Source organism: Callorhinus ursinus, unplaced genomic scaffold (assembly GCF_003265705.2).
Source record: "Callorhinus ursinus isolate GAN/ISIS: 27379988/994484 unplaced genomic scaffold, GSC_fseal_2.0 scaffold15, whole genome shotgun sequence".
NCBI lineage: Eukaryota > Metazoa > Chordata > Mammalia > Carnivora > Otariidae > Callorhinus > Callorhinus ursinus.
Window position 1 is genome coordinate 39,648,234 of NW_027397077.1, and position 23,149 is coordinate 39,671,382.

At 39.5% G+C, this 23,149-nt stretch overlaps 1 protein-coding gene across 3 annotated transcripts in view; it reads left to right on the forward strand.

The window, feature by feature from the left end:
- The window catches only part of FANCD2 (FA complementation group D2), a 55,583-nt gene that overhangs the window by 21,298 nt on the left and 11,136 nt on the right, over window positions 1-23,149 (forward strand). For all 3 annotated transcript variants that reach the window (XM_025884965.2, XM_073901633.1, XM_073901634.1), the window contains 19 exons: window positions 166-297; window positions 1,433-1,543; window positions 5,098-5,207; window positions 6,058-6,118; window positions 6,924-7,043; window positions 7,674-7,747; window positions 8,029-8,175; window positions 8,904-9,004; window positions 9,432-9,547; window positions 10,614-10,722; window positions 11,458-11,568; window positions 11,832-11,944; window positions 12,921-13,064; window positions 15,433-15,549; window positions 16,326-16,454; window positions 16,826-16,944; window positions 20,250-20,360; window positions 21,500-21,630; window positions 22,743-22,836. In XM_025884965.2, the coding sequence (XP_025740750.1) occupies window positions 166-297; window positions 1,433-1,543; window positions 5,098-5,207; window positions 6,058-6,118; window positions 6,924-7,043; window positions 7,674-7,747; window positions 8,029-8,175; window positions 8,904-9,004; window positions 9,432-9,547; window positions 10,614-10,722; window positions 11,458-11,568; window positions 11,832-11,944; window positions 12,921-13,064; window positions 15,433-15,549; window positions 16,326-16,454; window positions 16,826-16,944; window positions 20,250-20,360; window positions 21,500-21,630; window positions 22,743-22,836 (2,150 nt within the window). The remainder of the gene's footprint in view (window positions 1-165; window positions 298-1,432; window positions 1,544-5,097; window positions 5,208-6,057; window positions 6,119-6,923; window positions 7,044-7,673; window positions 7,748-8,028; window positions 8,176-8,903; window positions 9,005-9,431; window positions 9,548-10,613; window positions 10,723-11,457; window positions 11,569-11,831; window positions 11,945-12,920; window positions 13,065-15,432; window positions 15,550-16,325; window positions 16,455-16,825; window positions 16,945-20,249; window positions 20,361-21,499; window positions 21,631-22,742; window positions 22,837-23,149) is intronic.

Consider the following 23,149-nt stretch of genomic DNA (forward strand, 5'->3'; position numbering starts at 1 on the left):
CTAAAACCAGCACCAGTGTAAAGTAGAGAATAGAATTAGACAATGGGATAGGGTAGGTTGGGATTTTAACCAAGTTGAGATTGGAATGGTCTCAAGAATTAATCCTTTTAAGATGGCCATGTCATATTTTTATTCACACTGTCCTATTGACTCTTTACCGTATAGGAAGTGGTTGGTGCCCTAGTGACCCATATCTGCAGTGGGAATGAAGCTGAAGTTGATACTGCATTGGATGTCCTCCTAGAGTTGGTAGTTCTAAACCTATCTGCTATGAAGCTGAATGTCGTCTTTGTGAAGGTATCTGTCCCTCCAGTGACATATATTGAGTCATTTTTCTTTCTTGCATGTATCTGAGAGATATCTGGCATCTGTTAATTAGCAGCAATTTAATTTGTATTCTAGATATTGAGCACTATCATTGGTAGGAGGGGGTGGGAAGGAGGTGAGGTAATGGGCAAATAATAGAAAAAAATAACTCATTTATGTATGTATTAATGCATTCAGCAAATACTTCTTTGTACTTATGTGCACACTCTATTCTGGGTGCCCTGTATATAAAACTTAGTTCTTGCCTTTGGTGATAGTAAAGCACATAAACAAGTCACTGTAAATACAACATGAGAAATCTCTAGAAAGATAAAGTGCTATAGATGCACCAGAGTAAGAGTAATTAATTTGGTCTAGGAAACTGGGTACTTCTTCAAAGAGTAGATTTGAGTGATTCTTGAAGTTTGGGCATGATTCGATAAGAGAAAACAAAGGAAGTGCATCTAGGCAGAGGACAGTTTAAACAGAAGCAAATTGGCATCCAGGTCCATGGTACGACAAGTAGACTAGCATGGTTGGCAAATAGGACATATGGTGAGAAGTGGTGGGAGGTGAGGCTCAGAAGACATAGGATAGTGTTAGATTATGAAGGGTCTCAAATACCATGCTGAAGAGTTTCAACTTTATTTTGTAGACCATAGAGTGCTATTACAGGCTTTTCATAGGGAGTTGACATAATCACATCTGGGCTTTGAAAGGTAACTAACTGTAGGTCATGTTATCCCCATATTAGGGGTGAGAAAGCTGAGGTTTTGCCCAATGTTAAAAAGTAAGTATTTCCCTTGTGACTGCTTCCACATCTGTAAAGAATGAATAAGTAATTCATGGAGTGGAAGCCGAGAAGGGATGTTATGATAAGGAATATGGTCAGAGATATAACTTTTGGCAGAGTACAGTTTTCACTAAGAAGGAAAGGGTGGAGAAGAAGAATAGGGAGAAGTAGGAGGTATGTTAGGATGACTAACCCTTTGGGCTCTGAGACCAGCTTGAGAGAACTTGAGCTTTTATGACTATCTGGATGCCTCTTACAAGGATTTTAATTTTTTTATTTGATGGAAAAATGTATTAGTGGCTAACCTTATTGTTGGCATTTTTTTTTCCATAGGGCATTTTAGATTATCTGGATAATATGTCCCCTCAGCAGATACGAAAACTCTTCTATATTCTCAGCACACTGGCATTTAGCAAACAGCATGAAGCCAGCAGTCACATCCAGGTAACAGGCAGTATGTTGAGAAACCTTTAAAACTTTAAACTTCTTTAATTGAAATTCACTGAACAAAATCACTTTAGCCTGTGTACGAATAAAATCAAGTACACAGCCATGGTCTGAGTACTTACTCGTTCGTTTCTTACCACAAACATTAAGTGTCTGTTGTGTACCAAGCATTGAGATGGTAAGTATATTAGACCTTATACCCTCAAGTAGCTTAGTTTATTAGGATAGAAATGGGTCTGTGATCAGCTGACTATGGAACTGAGTAAGAAAAGCTGTTCAGGTTCTATACTGAGTGCTGTGGGTACACAGAGTATTACCTTGTTTCCTAGGGAACATCTACATCTAATGTGCACTTCATCTGGGCTTGCTTTCATTGGTGGACACCATTCACTGAGAAAGTCAGGCAAAGAGACTAAAACGAGAGATTACATTGCAATCAGAACTTGTAGCTCTTTTGTATCTTTAGTGCCACCCCGTGGCAGTAATCCATACTGGACTGTGATTTTGAACAACCAACACGTTTTGTTAGTTAAAAAAAAAAAAAGGCTAGGTAATATACATACATAGCATAAAATTCAAAAGGTATAAGAAGTGGTGAAAAATAAGTCTCCCCCTTCCCAGTCCTCCAGGCATCTGGTTCTCGAAAGGCAGTCACTTTCTGAGTTTGTCCTGAGACATTTATAGCTTTCGGAGATGTGTTGAGCATTTACAAATTTGTTTATACTTTTCTGCTTTATACCTTATAGCTTTCTGAGATGTTCTGAGCATTTACAAATTTGTATTTACCTATATTCCACTCCTTACCCTTTTTTTTTTTTAAAGATTTTATTTATTTATTTGACAGAGACACAGTGAGAAAGGGAACACAAGCAGGGGGAGTGGGAGAGGGAGAAGTAGGCTTCCTGCCGAGCAGGGAGCCCGATGTGGGGCTTGATCCCAGGACCCTGGGATCTTGACCTGAGCCGAAGGCAGACACTTAACGACTGAGCGACCTAGGGCCCCTCACTCCTTACCCTTTTGTTCTGCATCTTACTTCTTTCATTTAGCAGTATATTTTGGAGATGACTTCACATCAGTAATATAGAGCTACATCATTATTTTTTAATGATTGTAAAATATGCATAACAAATTTTACTACTTTAACCATTTTTAAGTGGCATTAAGTTCACTAAGAATGTTGTGCAACTCTCACTACTGTCTATATCCAGAACTTTCGTCATCCCAAACAGAAACTCTACCTATTCGGCAGTAACTCCCCATTTTCCTTCCTCCAGCCCTGGTTACCTCTAATCTATTTCCTGTCTCTGAATTTGCCTGTTCTGGGTACCTCATTTAAATAGTCATATGAAGGTCCCCTGGGTGGCTCAGTTAAGTGTCCAGCTCTTGATTTCAGCTCGGGTCATGATCTCAGGGTTGTGAGATTGAGCCCCGTTTGGGGCTCCATGCTGGGCGTGGAACCTGCTTAAGATTCTCTCTCCCCCCCCAAAAAAAAAAATAATAAAATTTAAATTTTAAAAATAGACATGCGATATTTATCCTTTTGTGTTTGGTTTATGTCATTTAGCATTATCTGTTCAGGGTTCATCCATGGTGTAAGATATCAAACTTCATTCCTTTTTATGGCTAACTAGCACTCCATTGTATGTATACACCACATTTAGTTTGTACATTGATTTATTGATGGACACTGGCCTTTTTTCACTTTTTGGCTATTGTGAATCATGCTGCTATGAACATTGGTGTGCAAGTATCTGTTTGAGTCCCTATTTTCAATTCTTTGGGGTCTGTATCTAGGAGTGGAATTGCTGAATCCTATGTTTTTGATTCTGTGTTTAACATTTTGAGGAACCACCAAACCATTTTTTGCAGTGGCTGCACCATTTTATGTGCCCATGAACACATTGAGGGCTTCATGGTTTTACATCCTCACCAACATTTATTTTCCATTTCTTAACTGTAACCATCCTTCTGGGTGCTATCTCACTGTGGTTTGCATTTGCATTTCCCTAAAGATTAATAATGCTGAACATGTTAACTATTTGCCCATTAGTTATTTGTATATCTTATTTGGGAAATTGTCTATTCAAGTCCTTTGTTCATTTTTTAAATCAGTTGTTTTTTGTTGTTGATGTATAGGGATCCTTTATACTTCCTGGGTATTGTCCCTTACCAGATACATGATTGGCAAATATTTTCTCCCATTCTGTGCATTGTCTTTTCACTCTTGATAGTGTCCTTTGATGGAGTTTTTATGACGCCCCAATTTATCTGTTTTTTTTTCTTTTGTTGCCTGTGCTTTTGGTGTTATACTTAGGAAAAACCATTCCCCAATTCGAAGTCATGAAGATTTTTTCCTTTGTTTTCTTCCAAGGGTCTCACTGTTTTAGCTCTTAAATTTATGTTGTTGATTCACTTTGAGTTAATTTTTGTATATGGTTAAAGGTAAGGGCTCAATTTCATTTCGTGTATGTGTAGGTATCCAGTTTTTTCAGCACCTTTTGTGTGTGGTGTTTTTCAGCACCTTTTATTGAAAAGACTACTTTCCACTTTGAATGGTCTTAGCACCTTTGCAGAAAGTCAGTTGACCATGTATGTGAGTGTTTATTTCTGGACTCTTATCTATTGGTGTATATGTGCTTCCTATGCAGGTGGCACACTTTTTAATTACTGTAGCTTTTGTAGTAATTTTGAAATTGAAAGATTGTAATAATTTCAAAGTTGAAATTTGAAAGAACATTTTTTTTTTCCAAGATTGTTTTGGCTATTTGGGGTCCCTTGAAATTCAATATGAATTTTAGCATGAGTTTTTCTCTATCTGTAAAATATTCTGTTGTGATTTTAGTAAGGATTACAAGGAATGTGCCTGTCACTTTGAGTATTATCATTATCTTAACAATATTAAGTCTTTGAATTCATGAACATGGGATATCTTTCCATTTATTTAGGTCTTCTTTAATATCTTTCAGTATTGTTTTATAGTTTTAATGTGCAACACATCTTTTGCCTCCTAAGTTAATTTACCTAAGTCTTTCTATTTCATTATTTTAGTCAAGCAGCCAACAACATTACAATAATTCACATATCCTTATCAAGCAAGTATCACAACAATAACAATAATAGCTATTATTTTTGAACATCTGTCTTATGGTTGACACTGTTCTTTTTTTTTTTTTTAAGATTTTATTTGAGAGAGAGAATGAGATAGAGCATGAGAGGGGGGAGGGTCAGAGGGAGAAGCAGACTCCCTGCCGAGCAGGGAGCCCAATGCGGGACTCAATCCCAGGACTCCAGGATCATGACCTGAGCCGAAGGCAGTCACTTATCCAACTGAGCCATCCAGGCGCCCCTGGTTGACACTGTTATAGGACATTTTTTAATTTGTCTCTCATCCTTAAAAAACCTTCCCCATTTTATAGATGAAAAAATTGAGACTCAGAAATGAAATGACTTGCCAAAAGCCACAGTTAGTAAATGATAGCTTCAATATCTGCAGGTTCTTTTGCTGTACTATTCCAGCATCTTCAACTTTCACTGTCATGTCTTTCTTGCAGGATGACATGCACCTGGTGATACGAAAGCAGCTTTCTAGCACCATATTCAAATACAAACTCATTGGTATTATTGGTGCTGTCACCATGGCTGGCATCATGGCGGAAGACAGGTATGCATAGAAATTCTGACTTCAGTGGCTCAAGGTCAGTTAATCAAGTTGCCACCTTACAAATAAAGTGTTACGTTGTGTAGACTTCATTATAACACGATCGTACACATTAAGCCCATAATAAGTAAGCAAATGTTTGTTGCGACTTTTCCATTTTCCCTTCTTATCTTGATTGTATATACCACGTATAATTTTTACAGAATGTGATCTTAATCATTACAGTCTGATGGTTAAAAACTAAGGATTGCTAATAAATAAAGTAATAGAAATGTTTCCACAAAAGGGGAACCGTGAACATCCTGGGATGCATTTTTCCGCATTTGCGCCTCTCCCAGGCGCTAGACATTACAGATTTCTCCATTGCTGTGGTATTGTCTGGGACATCATGTTTGATGAAAATAAGGCACCTGGTGATAGGAGCATCAGAGTTGGGTCTTGATAAGATGTTGCCATTGCAAAATGACATTGGAGTTGAGTTTATGCTCCTTAGAGATAATTTGTTAGGAATTCCAGGGACCTCTGGAGACATTCTTAGAATCGGCATTAATAATTCATGGAGGTTACACAGTGTACTGGTTAAGAGTTCATTCTTTGGAGGTATACCACTTGAGAGCATTAAATGCTTAGAACAATGCCCAGTGCTTGCTCTTACGATTATTACTAATTCAGTGTGCCCTTTTAAAAAATGTAAGATAGCCATTGTTTGCTCTAATCCACATTTTGTAAATAGTCCTCTCTGCCTTTGTGCACTTTTATCTCCACCCACATCCCAGGGATGGCAGGTTTCATACACTTATTGCTAGTTCTTACAAAATTTTATAAAAGTGAAACTAAAATTCCTTATTTTTAGAAGTAGATCTTCAAATTTGACCCAAGGGAGAACAGACATGAGCACTGAACAGTACACACGGGTGAGTTCTTGTAATGTCATTGGATATGTTTATTCCTCAGTTGAGGAATTGCTTCTGGTTACTGTCAGTTTACCAGAAAGAATGCTTTTTTTTAAAAATATGTTTTCCTGGCTGGCATGAGTTACATTTATTTCTGTATTTGTCTGACCTCCTTAATTAAATTGTGAGTTCCTAGAGAGCAAGAAAAGTGAGCTATGTTTGTAGACTAGGAGATTGACTGGAGCATAGGGAAGAGTAAGCCTATAATTGGAGAGTTGGAGATAAAGCTAGTCCAGAGGTAGAAAAGGGAGGGCCTTGAATGTGAATCAAGACATTTCAATTTAATTTTTTACTGAGCGATAGTCTTTAAGGGTTTCTTAGCATAGACATGACATAATCAAAGCTGCTTTAGAAAAATTAATCCAGGGGAGCCTGGGTGGCTCAGTTGATTAAGCGTCTGATTCTTGATTTTGGCTCAAGTCATTATCTCAGGGTCGTGAGATCGAGCCCCACATTGGGCTTCGCGTGGGTATGGAGCCTATTTGAGATTCTTTCTCTCTCTTTCAAAATAAAATAAAATAAAATATAGTATTTGTGAAAGTATTTGTAAAAAACAAAATCCAGTTGGGTGTGTCTGATGGATTGGAGAAGAGATATTAGAAAGAGATGGGCTTGTCAGGAAGCTCAAGTAAACCTCAGGTGAGTGGTAATAAGAGCTTTGCCAGTGAAATTGGAAGGAAAAATTTAGTACTGAAGGGAGTGAACAGTATTTAGGAAATGTTGGCAGCCCAGTGGCTGAACCACTCTTTCTCTTTGGCTGCTCCAGGTGACCTCCTTGCTGCAGTTGGTTCATTCCTGCAGTGAGCAGTCTCCCCAGGCTTCTGCACTTTATTATGATGAATTTGCTAATCTTATCCAAGGAGGAAATCTGGCTCCAAAAGCCCTGGTAGGTCCCAGTATCTTTTCTTAAAGCAGCAAAGCATGAGAACTGCTTTTTACTCCTATTCTTTAAGCCCTTCTGTCTGTTGCAGTGTAAAAATAGATCATCCTGTGAACTCTTCCATATTCTAGCTGGGAAGGCTGTTCTGACTTGCCCTACTCCAGGCCTCACCTCTGAGGCCTCCTTCATATAATAACAATAATAATAGTAATGATGAGGATGATGATAATATTGTTGATAGCCACTGTGTGTGTATTCTGTGCCAGGCACTGTGTTAAGCATTTTTCATGTATTAATGTGTTTTCTACTTCATAATAATGGGGTACATGATATTGTTATTCTCTTCTTAGAAATGAGGAAGCTGGGGGACGCCTGGGTGGCTCAGTCGGTTAAGCGGCTGCCTTCAGCTCAGGTCATCCTGCTCAGTGGGGAGTCTGCTTCTCCCTCTCCCTCTGCCCCTCCCCCTGCTCGTGCTCGCTCTCTCACTCTGTTGCTCTCTCTCAAGTAAATAAATCAAATCTTAAAAAAAAAAGAAATGAGGAAACTAAGGCTTAGAAAGGGTAATAGTTTGTCTAGGGCTCTACAGCAAGTACACCCTTACCTATACAGCCTTGTTTGTTTGCTTGCTTCCCAAAGGAATGGGTTGGGCAGACCATCTTCAATGATTTCCAGGATGCCTTTGTGGTGGATTTCTCTGTTTTTGCAGAAGGGTAAGTACTGTATACCCACTAACTTGATTGTACTGGTGAAGAAATTATGTCAGTAGTTGGTACAGACATCAGAATGCTCTTGACCTCAGCTAAGTCTGGCCCAATCCAACAGCTTCTTTCCTCCCAACACCCAACACCCCAGTTCCAGAATTCCTATAAGCTTCCACTTGTTCTTTCTCTTTCTCATTTCTTATCATAAGAGGGAAGATTGGTTTGTTCTAGTGGTTTCCCGTGTAGATGTGTATACCCTTGGGGCATCAAATTCTGGGTTCTCTCCACAGTGACTATCCATTTCCTGTGAAAGCTCTCTACGGACTAGAAGAATATAGTAGTCACGATGGGATTGTCATCAACCTCCTGCCACTGTTGTTCTCTCAGGACTTTGCAAAAGATGGGGGTAGAATGACTTCAAAGGAATCAGACCAAAAGTCAGTGTACTTTTCTCTTTTCTAAAACTTTTTTTTGCTGTTTTGAGTGTTCATGGGGTATTCCACACTTCTTGCAGTTTGTTGAGAACTTGATGGAAAAGGGTTTCTGGGGCACCTGGATGCCTTAGTCGGTTAAGCATCTGCCTTTGACTCAGGTCATGATCCCAGGGTTCTGGGATCGAGCCCCCCCATCTGGCTCCCTGCTTGATGGGGAGCCTGCATCTCCCTCTCCCTCTGTCCCTCCCCCAGCTCATTCTCTCTCTCAAGTAAATAAATAAAATCTTTTCAAAGGGAGGGGTGGTTTTCTCCTAAGACAGGTGGTATTTGGAGGGGTTAGCTAGAATGGGTCAGATTCCTTGTTTTTTCTTGGACCCTGTGGTTGGGGTTTGCATTGCCTAAGGACATCCAATAACTATTCTGTGAGGCTGTTTTCATTTCTGTTCCTTTCTCCCTCCCATGAACATACTTGTCTGCCTCTGCCACTTTCCTTCCCTCCTTCCATCTTAATTCTGCTTCTCCTAACTCATGGATATTCACTCTACACAGCTTCTGCCTTCCTCCAGGTTAGTTCATTGTATTTGCTGAGCATCCATTAAGTTCCTTGTCATGTATTTTTAAAAGTAGACATTTATTTGGGTGAAACTCCTTAATTGTAAGTTTGGGTTCCCTATAAACATGGACTAATGTGCCTATAAAGTATTGTTTAGAAATGGATTTTTCCTTTCCAGATCGGTGTCTCCATTGTGCCTGGCTCCCTATTTCCGGTTACTGAGACTTTGTGTGGAGAAACAACATAATGGAAACTTGGAGGAGATTGATGGTTTATTAGGTATAGGATGAAGTTATCAGATCCTTTCTTCTTTGTAACCGTTCTTTGATAATGTTAGGGAAGGAAAAAAACCAGTATGTTGTGTGTGTGGGAAGGAATTTTCTAACTTCACAGAGTAGAATAGCAGTAGTAATGGAATTCCAAAGACAAAATAATAACATACAGATTTCTATCCTGTTGACAAGTCAGTCATCGTCATAGTTCCTTGTTGCTTTCTGGTCCTCACATCTGGTTTTGCAAAGACTTCTTAATTATATATAATGATTACTACATGATGTGGTAATTTTGAGATTATCAAAGTTTGACCTTCAAATACAAGTTAAAGGGGAAAGTAAGTAGAAGGAGAGGTAGGTAGCTCTAGCGGTAGCATCCAGGTTCTGTTGACTTGAAGTAAAGGGAGTTAGAAATGTTTGTTCTTCTCTTTCAGATTGTCCTATATTCCTCACTGATTTGGATCCTGGAGAGAGGCTGGAGTCTATGTCTGTTAAAGAGCATTCGTTCATGTGTTCACTCATATTTCTTACTCTTAACTGGTTCCGAGAGGTAAGCAGAATTACTAGGACATTTCACCTGTTGTCTGTAGTTCTTGTTGAAAGGAAACTATTTCCTGGTACTCATGGGACTCTCTAAAAATTCTCCACTAAGCACTAACTGCTGTGAGCTTCTCCAGCTGTTATGTCCCACTTCTTCCCAATTATATGACCTTTTGATGTAGCCAAATCAAAATACTTAGACTTCACTTAATGTTGTTCATGTTTTACTACTTCAAGCCTTTTGTTGTATTCTTTTGCCTGGAATAAACTCACCTTCTCCACTGTGAAGATACAGTTCAACCTTGCATAGGTATTCACTTAATGTTTCAATTCAGTGAGATCAAGTGAGTGATGGTTTTCCCCTTCCTTTGGAATGTATTGTGCTTAATGAAATGCACAATAATGATATATGATGAAAATGACAGTAACATAATGCTTACATAATGTAAGCATTTATATTTCCCTTCCTTTCTCATGCATATTATTTCTGAGAATGTTCGCTTAAATTATCTCTTCTTATTTTCACAATTATATTCTGATGTAGGCAGGACAGGTATTATCCTTGTTTTATACCATGCAGTGGGAGAAACAGAGAGCACAAAATGAGTAAAAATAATCAAGCACTTACATTGTGCAAAATGCTGGGCTTATTTCTTCATTTACAGTATTTAATCCATATAACAACTGCATTCTCATTTTATAGTTGTCTTATTTTATAGTTGAAGAAGTAGAAACTCAGAAAGGCTAATAATGACTTGGGTCATTATTAGGGTCACACAGTTAGTAAGTAGCAGAATAGGACTTGTTTCATCAAAATGTGTGCTCTCTAGTCACTGTGCTATTCTACTTCTTACTTAACTAGAAATCAGTAGAACTAGGATTAAAAGTCAGATCTCCTATATTGAACCAGGGCTTTTTTTCTTCCTCTATAGCACCTTGCTGAGAACACCTTTACATTACAGACTAAACTCACAGATCCTGCCACTGAATGGCATTTTTAACTCTGGATGAATAATGTAAACAAGGTTAAAATTGAAACCATTTGAAGTCTGAGAATATAATTTGTACTTTTCCAGGTTGTAAATGCCTTCTGCCAGCAAACGTCACCTGAGATAAAGGGGAAGGTGCTCACCCGGTTAAAGCATGTTGTGGAGCTTCAGAGGATCCTGGAAAAGTACTTGGCAGGTAAGGAGTGTCTTATTATGGTACCTTTGCCAGGATGGCAGGGAGGAGATAAAGAACTTTACTTTTAAGCCAAGCTCACTGATAGCCATCCCCTACTCATCTGGGACAAGAAAATGTTTGCTCAACAAGAACAAAAAACAAAAAACCATCCATTTTCCTCCCATTGTTACCTTCAAGAAATCTTGCTGCTTAAAAAAATAAAAAATGGAAAGCTTTGGTTGGGCTTTTGTAAAGTAACTTTTCTTCTTCAGAAGTCAAACTTTGAGTGTCCTTTGCTTTCCTGAACATAGTTATGAACCAGGAGTAAAGCTGACAGGTCTCTTAATACTTTCCGACTATTAAATAAACTTGTTTTAAAGTGCTAGGTAGGTTCTCTGGGGAAAACGTAGAGCCTCCCTCAGGCCCTCATCTAAGTAATTGTGTATAAAACAAACTTCTGTGTGACCAAATATTAATATCTTTAGATTTGAAATAAGGGTTAGTTTATTTTTAGAATCATTATTTAGAATGATTTTATCTTAATTGGTCATAATCATTTAATATGATATTCCTGTAAGTCATCTCTGATCATTTTGCTATGCGAAAACAGTTCATGTCAGGTAACTTGAGTGTATCTTACAGTCATTCAGCCATACTTGGTAGTTCTGAAAATTAATTTTTAGCCAATCAGGTGATGCATTCTAACAGTGATATGTGGTTCGTATATATTGAGCTTCTGTCTCCTCTCTTTTCCAGTCACCCCAGACTATGTTCCTCCCCTTGCAAACTTTGACTTGGAAACTTTAGATGTAACACCTCCTACTACTGCTGCTATTTCAGCAAAAATCAGAAAACGAGGAAAGATAGGTATGTTCTCTTCTTCTGTGTCTCCATAGGAGTGACACTGAAATAATATAAGAGGTCATATGCACCAAGGCATCAGTAACTGGAGAGATGATGTCATTGAATTCTTTCTTTGGCAAGGTTATAAAATGAACTATAATGTAGGGTTATAAAATTACCTCCTATACCCCTCAGTAGTCTTCAGCAGGGTGTTTTCTGAAGGCAGTGATATTTAACAAACAAGATTATTGATTACTTGAATCACTTTTCTGTTTTTGAAACAAAAGGAGGAAGGAAACAGAAAGCAGATGGCAGCAAAACATCCTCTCCTGACACACTTTCAAAGGAGGATAGTTCAGAATGTGACCCTACACCATCTAATAGAAGCAAGCTGGAAAAGGTACTGGAATGATGGGTTTCCATGAAGGTTGTGTGACAGCCCAGTAAGATTAACAGGGGACCAGCATCATACTCTGCATTTTACAGAGAGAAAAATTAGAGAAAAGAGAGGCAAACGAACTCTCCTTGGCTTTGGGGCGATTCTCACAGTAGCAGAGTTAGGGTTAGACTCTAAGTCCTTATCACTAGCACATACTGTTTTTTCTAGTCATTTTCTTGAATGTGTCATTCCCTTTTTTATACCCCAGCAGTACTTTGAATTCTCTCTTGTAACATTAACAAATTTTGTTTTAGGACCTAGTTTTAGATGTACTGCTTTTAGCCTCTTTCCCCCTCTGATCCCAGATTATCAACTTCTCAATGAAGTGAGATAGCATGAAATGCTTAGGACAGTTTCTGATAATCAGTAAACAGTAGTTCCTTTTTCCTATAAGTCTACCAATCACAGAATAGGTTATATGTTTGTGAAATTGCCTAAATCACGTGGATTCCAATTATTTCTGTTTTTTCGCTACTATTTATTGTGTATTATGTATAGCTCCTGTAATCGCCTAAAAACCCAAGATTGGTAGTAATATCTACATTTAATAGGTAAGGAAACTAAGACCCAGAAAGGGTAAGTGACTTGCCCAAGGTCACACAGTTAATAAGGCTTGAGCAAGGGTTTGAAGCCAGACCTGTCTGATGCCACAGCTCATTGTTTTCTCTACCATGCCATAACACCTTGGTTTGTCTAGTAGTTCATACTTAAGTGGAAACCAACCAAGGGTCTTGATATGTGACCCATATCTCAATTTTAAATTTGGTGCTTTTGTCTCAGGAATATTTAGGGACTTTGGTGAAAGGAAGGTGGTGATTTGCTAAAAAAAAGTAACTTCTGCATAAAATGAATGCATATTTGTACTTTGAGGTCTTTCTGAAAAATCAGGTTAATATTGTCATTATTATTCTGTTGGTTGCTGCTGCTTTCTCCCCAGGAGTTCAAAGGGAAAGAAGAAAAGACATCAGTGTCACTACAGAATTACCATGCTTTTTTCCGAGAACTGGACATTGAGGTCTTCTCTGTTATGCGTTGTGGGCTTGTGACCAAGTTCATCTTAGACAGTGAAATGCACACTGAAGTAAGTCACAGAGCTGAGATCCTAGAATTGAATCTTGTTTCAGAAAATTTCTCAGCCCAGGGTGCCTGGATGGCGCAGTTGGTTAAGCATCTGACTCTTGGTTTCAGCTTGGGGTGCAATCTCAGAGTCATGAAGTCCAGCCCCGAGTCTGGCTCAGCACAGAGTCTGCTTGGGATTCGTTCTCCCTCTCTCTGCCCCTCCTACTCGTGCTTGCATGCTTTCTCTCTCTCTCTCTTGCTCTTGTTCTCAAATAAGTAAGTCTTTGAAAAAAAAAATTTCTCAGCTCTATTCTTATTGTTAAAAGAACACCATGGTGGAGCTCCTGGGTGGCTCAGTCGTTAAGCGTCTGCCTTCGGCTCAGGTCATGATCCCAGGGTCCTGGGATCGAGCCCCACATCGGGCTCCCTGCTCCGCGGGAAGCCTGCTTCTCCCTCTCCCACTCCCCCTGCTTGTGCTTCCTCTCTCACTGTGTCTCTCTCTGTCAAATAAATAAAATCTTTAAAAAAAAAAAAAAAAAGAACACCATGGCATTGAGAGAAGGTGGACTCTGGCTTCCAGAACTTTTATGTGTAGTGAAAGTAATGATAAATAATCATCCTCATCATCTTTTTTTTTTTTTTAAGGTAAACAACCTATTTATTTATTCATCTATTTATTATTAAAGTAAGCTCTAGGCCCAACATGGAGCTTGAACTCATGACCTTAAGATCAGGAGTCACATGCTTGGGACACCTGGTTGGCTCAGTCGGTTAAGCATCTGGCTTCAGCTCAGGTCATGATCCCAGGGTCCTGGGATTGAGCCCTACCTCGGGGCTCCCTGCTCAGTGGAGCGTCTGCTTTTCCCTCTCCCAGTCATGCTCTGTCTCTCTCTTTCAAGTAAATAAATAAAATCTTTAAAAAAAAAAAGTCACATGGTCTACTGACTGAGCCACCCAGGTGCCCCCATTATCATCTCGATGTTTATAAATAAGTTTTTTTACAATGTATTAGGCATTATGAAAGATCATGCTAATGATATGATCCTTATTTTAGTTTACTACTAATAAGCTATTTAGATTACTCTTGTAGAGCAGCACTGTTCTGGTTTATAGAGGTTAATGTTGTTTTCGCTGTTTCATGATGTTTGTTCAGGATCCATCAGATGTTTATCCAGGCCTTTTTTATGTGTTACACTAATCTAGACATTGGCAGTACACTAGTGCATACAGCATGATGCTAGCCTTCAAATAGCTCATAATCTAATAAAGGAAGCAGACATAACTAGCAGTATGTGCTATATCGAAGGTCTGAACCAAGTACCAGTGAAACTTTGAGGAGAGAATGGTATTTATAATGAAGTTGGAAGTAGAGCACATTTTCACAGAAGAGGTAACTTTTGGTGAGGGATTTCACCAGAGTAGTTTCTTCAGGTTAAAAAAAAAGAGAGTGGCGCCTGGATGGCTCAGTCATTAGAGCATGCAACTCTGGATCTCCTGGTCCTGAGTTCAAGCCCCACTTTGGGCCTAGAGCTTATTTTAAAATAAATAAGTAAAATAAAAAAGTAAAAATTTAAAAATTTAAAAATATCATGGAATTTACTATAGATTTTTTATAAGAATGTAAGTTCCTTCACAGTAGAGATAGTATCGACCCTCCCACCCGACCCCCATCTTTCTACATCAGCTTAGAGATTCTCCATAAATGTTTATTGTGTAAACAGTTTGAAATGAGATTGCATTTGGCTCATTCTGCTTCTGGTAGTGTTATACCTTTTTAGGGACCCAGCACGGAGTTAATAGTAGCAAAACATTAAGGGAAAGAAAATACGAAAGGATTATTTAATGAACAGAGAAAAGCAAAATTCACTTGAATTAGTCCTTTTTTATCCCAGGGTACTTAGGAAGTGCACCTCAAGTCCACAGCTGGAAGGATACACAGAGACATTTACTTCTAGAGAAAAAGTATGCTTGGGATGCCTGGCTGGCTCAGTCCATTAAGCGTTAAGCATCTGCCTTCTGCTCGGGTCATGATCCCAGGGTCCTTGCTCAGCGGGAAGCCTGCTTCTCCCTCTGCCCCTCCCCCTGCTTGTGCTCTTTCTCTCTCTCTGACAAATAAACAAAATCTTTAAAAAAAAAAATTTTGTTTTCTAAAACTATACTCACTTGGATTCCTATTTTAATAATTTGAAATTCGTTTTACTTTGGGAGTGCTTGACTTTTTGATTTGTTGACAGAGCACAACAGCCATTTATATGAGGTGGGGAAATTTCCCCCTTTTTTGGGAATGGTCAGATTCTTCACTCATTGGGAAGAGTAAACCTGAAATGTGCTCCTTCAAAAAGATAGCGAGGACATACTTGGAATTATCCTTTCTTTCCTCCTTGTGACAGGCTACGGAAATTGTGCAACTTCAGCCCCCTGAGCTGCTTTTCTTGCTGGAAGATCTCTCCCAGAAACTGGAGAATATGCTGACACCCTCTGTTGCCAGGAGAATCCCCTTCCTCAAGGTTAGTATAGGCAGAAGCACAAGCCCTGCCCTTAATGAATTTGGAAACCAGGAGGTCTTAATGAATAAGTTATCACTTTCTTTGGCATTATGTTTGGGTCACTGGGTAGCATGAGGGCAGCCTCATTTCCAGAGCCCATTCACCTTGCTTTAGAAAGGAACTCTGAAATAGAGAAATAAAAAAAGCCACCCTAAACAGGATATATATTTCTAAATGCCCTGAGCATTCCTGAATCCTGTTCTTTATTTGGGTTTTGCTTTTAAAAGCCTTCCAAACTGAGCCTGTGCCCAAGCCTCAATGTAGTAGTAGTTGGCTATCTAGAGAAGGCCAGAACCTCATATGGTTATATAATGTACAAATGTGCATGTAGCATCTGGTGAAGCAGTGGAATGATGCTAACAACAGAATGTGAAAGTTACAGGTGTAAACATTTAAACATTAATATATCCAGTTGTTTGATTTTTTTTTTTGTACTCACTATTTGCTCGATGTTTTTATCAGCCTAAATGATTTCTATTTTTGTGTGCACTTTATCTCATTAGTAATTATGGGTCTATACTTGTCAATCAAACACTTTGTACTCTATAAAAGCCAATCTCTTGGTAATTTGAAGACAGGGCAAGATCCCTCTGTCAGAATAGAGTTTTAGGCAAGCAGCCAATTTCTTCTGTCCACTCCTGCCTTGTGACCCAGGTCTGACTAAACTCCTTAGCAAACTCTGTTTCAGAGATGCTATCCAGCGGTTTCTTCCCCCAGTAACTCTGAATTTATTATAGAGTAAAGGAAACCGGAATATTGGATTCTCACATCTCCATCAGAGATCTGCCCAAGAAATTGCTCATAGTATTGTTCAGCTGCTGGCTCCAATGTGTAACCATCTGGAGAACATTCACAACTATTTTCAGGTCAGCAGCCTATCTTATCATTATAGAAATTTAGAAATTACTGGGATGCCTAGGTGGCTTAGTTGGTTGAGTGTCTGACTCTTGGTTTCAGCTCAGGTCATGATCTCATGGGTCCTGGGATTGGCCTGCATGGGGTTCTGCACTCGGTAGGGAATCTGCTTGAAGATTCTGTCCCTCTGCCCTCCCCCAACTCTCATGCGTACGTGTGCTCTCTCTCTCTCAAATAAATAAATAAATTTTTAAATAAATCTTTAAAAAAAATTTAGAAATTACTAAGTGAATAAGAGATTTCATTTTTGGCTGAGAAATATTGAAGGAAAAGTGAGGGCAATTGCTGAAACAACTGTCCTAAAAGCATTTTTCCTTTTTAGTGCTTGGCTGCTGAGAACCACGGTGTAGTTGATGGTCCAAGAATGAAAGTTCAGGAGTACCGCATAATGTCTTCATGCTATCAGAGGCTACTGCAGATTTTTCATGGGCTTTTTGCTTGGTGAGTAAGTGGCAGATGTGGTAGGTAGAAATAATCAAGTATGCACTTGCTTTTATTTGGCAGTCACCAAGGCACTGAGGTAAAGAAAAGAAGGAAAAGGCTCCAAAAGTCTTATGTAAGTATGGTACTTGTCCTTTTTGAAGTGTTCTTGTCTGCATCATTTTGTTTAATCTTGTACCCTCTATGTCTTATATGGCAATGATTTTAACTCGTTTGAAAATTAGGTGACTTGATATTGGCTAACCTGTAATAGATCGGGCCATCTGATTCTTAGCTGGGTTTCTGTGGCAGCCTTTCCATAATAACACTGGAGAGACTGTTACTTAAGAAATTGTTACTGGGGCACCTGGCTGGCTCAGTCGGTGGACCATGAGACTCTTGATCTCAGGGTTGTGAGTTGGAGCCCCACACTAGGTGTAGAGATTACTTAAAAATAAAATCTTTTAAAAATGTTAAGTGAACAACTTGTAGGTAAATTTCAGATTATATGTTAAAGAGCTGAATACATTTTGAGCTGGGGTATTTAGAGATACTTTGTGGAAACAATGGGATTTCATAGGGCCCTGAAGGATAGATGGCATTTTGGGAGGTAGAGGAAGGGTCGGGAAGGCATGGCATGGGTGAGAGTAGAAATGAGGGAGATGTGTCCTTTAAATGCTTTTGTTCTTCAGGGCTGGGCTCTGGCTCCTCTCTTATACAGGTTTTCTGGGCAGTCTCACCCGAGCTTAAATTTGTGCTGAAATTTATGTTCTGAGTTATAGGCATTTATATCCAACTGCCTACTCAACACTTCCTTAGATGTGTCATTGACACCTCAGACACATCCCATCCAAACTGGAATGTATCATCCTTACCACAGCTCCTTCAGCTTTGCCGGGCTACGTAAATGGTACCACCAGTGTCTGAGCCAGAAACCAGCAGTTGTTCTTTGTCCCTTTCTCCCATCCAAGTACTAACCAGGCCCGACCCTGCTTAGCTTCCGAGATCAGACGAGATTGGGCGCGTTCAGGGTGGTATGGCCGTAGACTCTTTGTCCCTTTCTCTACTCGCTACCTTTTCTCTCTCCCACATCAGATCCCCAAATCCTGTTAATTTTATCTTTTAAATAACATCTAAATAGCCATCTGTTGCTCTCCTGCTGCACTGCTTTGAGACTCCCATCATCTCACCTGGACGAGATTAGTTTCACAGTTGGTCTCTGCCTCCAGTTGCCCTCCCTTAGTCCCTTCACATAGTAGTCAGTGGTCTTCCCATTGCAAACCCAATCTTATCCTGTCCCAACTTTGGTTCTGGTTGTCCTTAGATTTCTCTTGAGTTCAGTCTTTCCCCTAGCTTCTAAGGCCTTCTATTATCTGGCTCCTGCTCTTCCACTCATCTTACATTATACCCTCCAGCTATCCTGAATCACTTTCAGTACCCTATATTGCTTTCACCTGGAAGACTTCACGCATACTCATTCTTCTACCTGGATCCCCACCTTCCTTGATCACCAGTCTTTTCTAACTCATCTCTGACATCTGGATTTAAACTTTAGTTCCTCAGGGGCATCTTCTCTGACCTCTAGGGCAGGTAAGCCTCCTCCTTTCTGCCTCTCTAACTCCCAGTTTTCTCCAAATACTCTAGTATCCTCTTATGATAAGACTTATTATCATTTTATTGCAGTTACTTGTTCATCTATTTTCCTTGCTAGACCATGAGCTCCATGGGAGCTGAAACCAATCATTATTGTATCCCCAGTCCTTAAAAACAGTGCCTGACAAAAGATTTGATCAGATGCCTCATCAAGGAGATATATGGATGGCAAATAAATACATGCAAAGATGTTCAATAGTATTAGTTATTAAGGAATTCCAAGTTAAAATTACAGCATGGCTAAATGATAAAGACTTACCTTACCATATTGGTGAGAACATGGAACACCTGGAACTCTCACAAGCTGCTGATGGAAATGTAGAATTGTGCACCCACTTTTGGAACAGTTTAGCAGTTCCTTAAAAAAAAGTTAGATAGACATACACCTGGCATACAACACAGCCATTCTACTCCTAGGTATTTACTCAAGAGAAATGAAAGCATATGTCTATACAAAATCTTGTGCACGAATGTTTATAGCAGCTTTATTTGTAATAGCCCCAAACTAGAAACAAATGTCCATCAACTAGTAAATGGATAAACAAATTTTCATATGGTGGAATACTACACACAACAACATGGATGAAGAAAAAAATTATACTGAATAGAAAGGACCATAAGAGTATGTGGCATTTGGTTCCATTTATATAGAACCCTAGGAAAAAGCATATAATCTCTTAGTGATGAAAACAGATCAGTGGTTGCCTATCATTGGGTAGGAGGATGGAGTGAAGGATGAATTTCAAAGGAATGTAAGGAAGCTCCTGGGGGTAATGGATTTGTTCATTATTTTCATTGCAGTGATGGTTTCATGGGTTTATATATGTCACCTGATCACAACGTTTTAAATACATGCAGTTCATTGTATGTCAATTTGTGTCTCAAAGCTGTTCCCCCCCAAAACCTGACCTATTATAGACCCTCAGAATACATTTGTTGAAAGGCGGAAGGACTACCACTGGTGATGTAGAGATGTTTCTATAGGAGTAGAAAATCTAGGGGCTCAGATCGTGCTGGGCCTTGAAGGTCAGAAGAGTTTGAATGTTGTACAGAAAAGCAATTCTGGAGTTTTATGATCAGAGGCAAGGTTTAGTGAAATTAATTAGGAAAATCCTTTTGGCAGCAGTGTGCAGGACAGATTGGAAAGGGATGCAGAAAGACCAGTCAAAAGGTGTCTCAGTGATCTGCATATGTGATGATGATAAGGACCTGGCTTAGAGTGATGACCTGAGCTTGGGAAAGAGGGAACAGTAGGAAGGATAATCTGAAGATAGAATAATCAAGACTTACAGAAGGAGTAAGTTTTTTATTGAGGACCTTCTATGGAATCGATACTGATTTAACAATTGACGAAGTTACTTCTGGTTTTTCTGTGGATGAAGGCTGAGACTTCTCTAAAATGTAGCAAATGAAGGAGAGCTTTTTTTCCCTGAAAATGAACCTAAGAGGATTGTTAGGTCCGTTAGGTAAGACTGTTTCAGGTGCCCTTCACCTTGTAGTGTGAGACTCAGAGCTGTGACTGAATTGGGTACCTGGGTACTTCCAGTGCTCTAGTTCTGATTTTTCCTCCATTGACTTACTGATGTTATAGCCTGGAGGCCAGGATCCTCAAATGCTGTTTAGGCAATCTTCCTAAAACTAAGCTCAACCATCTTACCTTGAATTTCCCTTAGGAGTGGATTTTTTCAACTTGAAAATTACAATTTACTGTACTCAGCCCTTGAGGTCCTTACCAACCGACTGAAGCAAGGAGAGCCCGACCAGTCCTTGGAGGAATTGCTCAGGTAGGTGAGACCACATATCCCAGAGTGTTGTCCCAAAAACTAAAACAGGATTAGCAAGATTTCTTCGAAATCACTTGGGTGTCCTCTCAGTAGTTGTGAGGGAAACATGTTTTCAGCTATTTTTCCTCAGTCATATGAGCTTTTTCATCTGTATATTCAGATAAATCCTGAAACATTAGAAACTATTGAAAAAATCCTACTAAATCTTTGGTATCCTGCATCCTGTAAAGTTGGCCTTTTCGGGTAATGATGTCGAAAACACTAGTGACCTGTAGTCGACTCTTGATTTTCCAGAAATCTACTCTGTCTCTCAGTAGGGTCAGTTAATTAGGTAGCAGTAGTTACCACTGATTTCCTTCCAGTCTTGAAAGAAGAGGAGCCTAGGCTGAGGGCAAGGCAGTGGAAGAGGGAGGTGAAAAGGAGATCTAAGAGGCATGGCTCCCAGCTTCAACCAGAGTAATTTTGTCTTTCACCTCCTCTACATTGTCTCTGGATCCGTAATCAATGCTTATCATCCCCGCCTATAGGGCAAGACCTTACTTCATTTTAAATATAGTGCTTTTAAATTTGTTTGACCTCCTTCCCACAATCAATCAGGAGAATACACGCTAGTTTTATTTCAGCTACAGTTTTGGATTAATTTTGACGCCCCATCTCCCATTATTTCAGTGCATTGAAAGCTGACCATATATATATGGCACACTTATTAAAAGCTCTGCTTTCTCTGTCTTATAGTTTTCTTTCATTTGTCCCTGTAAACCTAGAATTGAAACTTTATTCTCATTGTGTTGCCTTAGGCTTTAAGAGCAAATAATTTGTCCAGGGTTGTTCATGTAAGTGTGGCGTAAACTCCTCTTTGGGTATCTTGGTGTACATGACCCCTTCCAGGCCAGCATTCCAGGCCCTGGGCTCTGTTCTGCCCTGGCTTTCTTCATACAAGGCTAAAGGTTCTCTATCAGGGTCTTGATAGAAGGTGGCCACAAAAGCACCTGAAAATGAGGAGGATTCTGATTAGACCAATAAATATGCAAGTCAACTTGGACAATTCATGAATTTAGACATATCTGTAACACTTGTCATATCTTTTTTTTTTTTACACTTGTCATATCTTTTTTTTTTCTTTCTTGTCTCCTTTACAGCCAGAGCTTCAATTACTTGCAGAATTTCTCTCACAGCATTCCCAGTTTCCAGTGTGCTCTTTATCTCATCAGACTTTTGATGGTCATTTTGGAGAAATCTACAGCTCCTGCTCAGAAAAAAGAAAAAATTGGTGATGGGCCCAGATCCTCTTTTTTTTTCTTCATGAATAGGATTAATAACTAACTCAAACTTACAAACTTAGGGCATCCTAGGACCTCGTATATTTTACATGTGAAACCCCCCATAAGAGTGGATGTGCCCTCTTACCATATCAAGAAGGACATTTTCCCAGAAGGAGCTATGACTGATTTCTGCTGATATTGCTTAGTCTGAGTTTGGTTAGTTCAGTTGGCTAGCTAATTTTCTGTTTGGCTTCTGTTTATTCATGTCCTTTTTTTTTTTTTTCTTTTTTTTTGTAAATTATCTGAGACATTTGACAAAAAGAGATACAAACTGCTAGGTTAATAAAATGGGAGAAAGGAGAAATAAGATTTGATTAAGTGTAAAGAAAAGCTGGGCCCCATTCCTGATCTTTTCCTTTTTCTTTCTTTTTTTTTTTTTTAAGATTTTATTTATTTGAGAGAGACACAGATATAGGGAGAGAGAGCATGAACTGGGAGGAAAGGGAGAAGCAGGCTTCCTGCTGAGCAGTGAGGCCAACACAGGGCTCAATCCCAGGACCCCAGGATCATGACCTGAGCCGAAGGCAGATGCTTAACCGACTGAGCCACCCAGGCGCCCCTCCTGATCCTTTTCTTTTATTTTTTTGTCATAGCTCTTTGAATGCAACTAATTATATATTCTAATTGGCAGCACACACAGGAAGCAAGAAGAAAATGCAAAACAAGCCTTTTATTATTTATTGATGATTAAAAGGGGAGGGTTTGGTGTGAATCTTTAAGGTGGGCATGGCTTATTGATCTGCCCAGGAGAAACAAGATTGGTTTTCCTACTGCCCAGCAGTGTGTGTCTATTCAGTTCATGTTTGTGTATGTGTCAGGGCAGGGTGAGATGGTGGGATGCATTGGGTCCTAGACAAATGGGTTTATTTCTGGTCGAAGGACCAGTAAAGCAGGAACCCACGGTAGCTTTTTTCAAATTGTCAGACTAGGAACTTCAGAGTAAATATTAAAAAAACAAAAAAACAATCCTTTTGATCATTAATCATCCCCCAAAAACCTGAAAAACAAGAGTATAGTCAATTTTCCATGCATGAGGGTCTTTGTCTTGCTTCTCCAACAGCTTCGTTGGCCAAACAGTTCCTCTGTCGGGTGTGGCCAAGTGGGGAGAAAGAGAAGAGTAGCATCCCTACTGAACAGCTCCAAACTTTGCTCAGGTGAGAGGCTTGGTTTCTTTCCATGAGCCAGATAGTCCATTTTGCCATTGTTGGGATCTCTTGCCAGGTGCCCAGGAACCCCAGGTGCCCCACTGGTTCTTTTTTTTTTAAAGATTTTATTTATTTATTTGAGAGAGAGAGAATGAGAAACAGAGCATGAGAGGGAAGAGGGTCAGAGGGAGAAGCAGACTCCCTGCTGAGCAGGGAGCCCGATGCAGGACTCGATCCCGGGACTCCAGGATCATGACCTGAGCCGAAGGCAGTTGCTTAACCAACTGAGCCACCCAGGCGCCCCCGACTGGTTCTTTTTTAT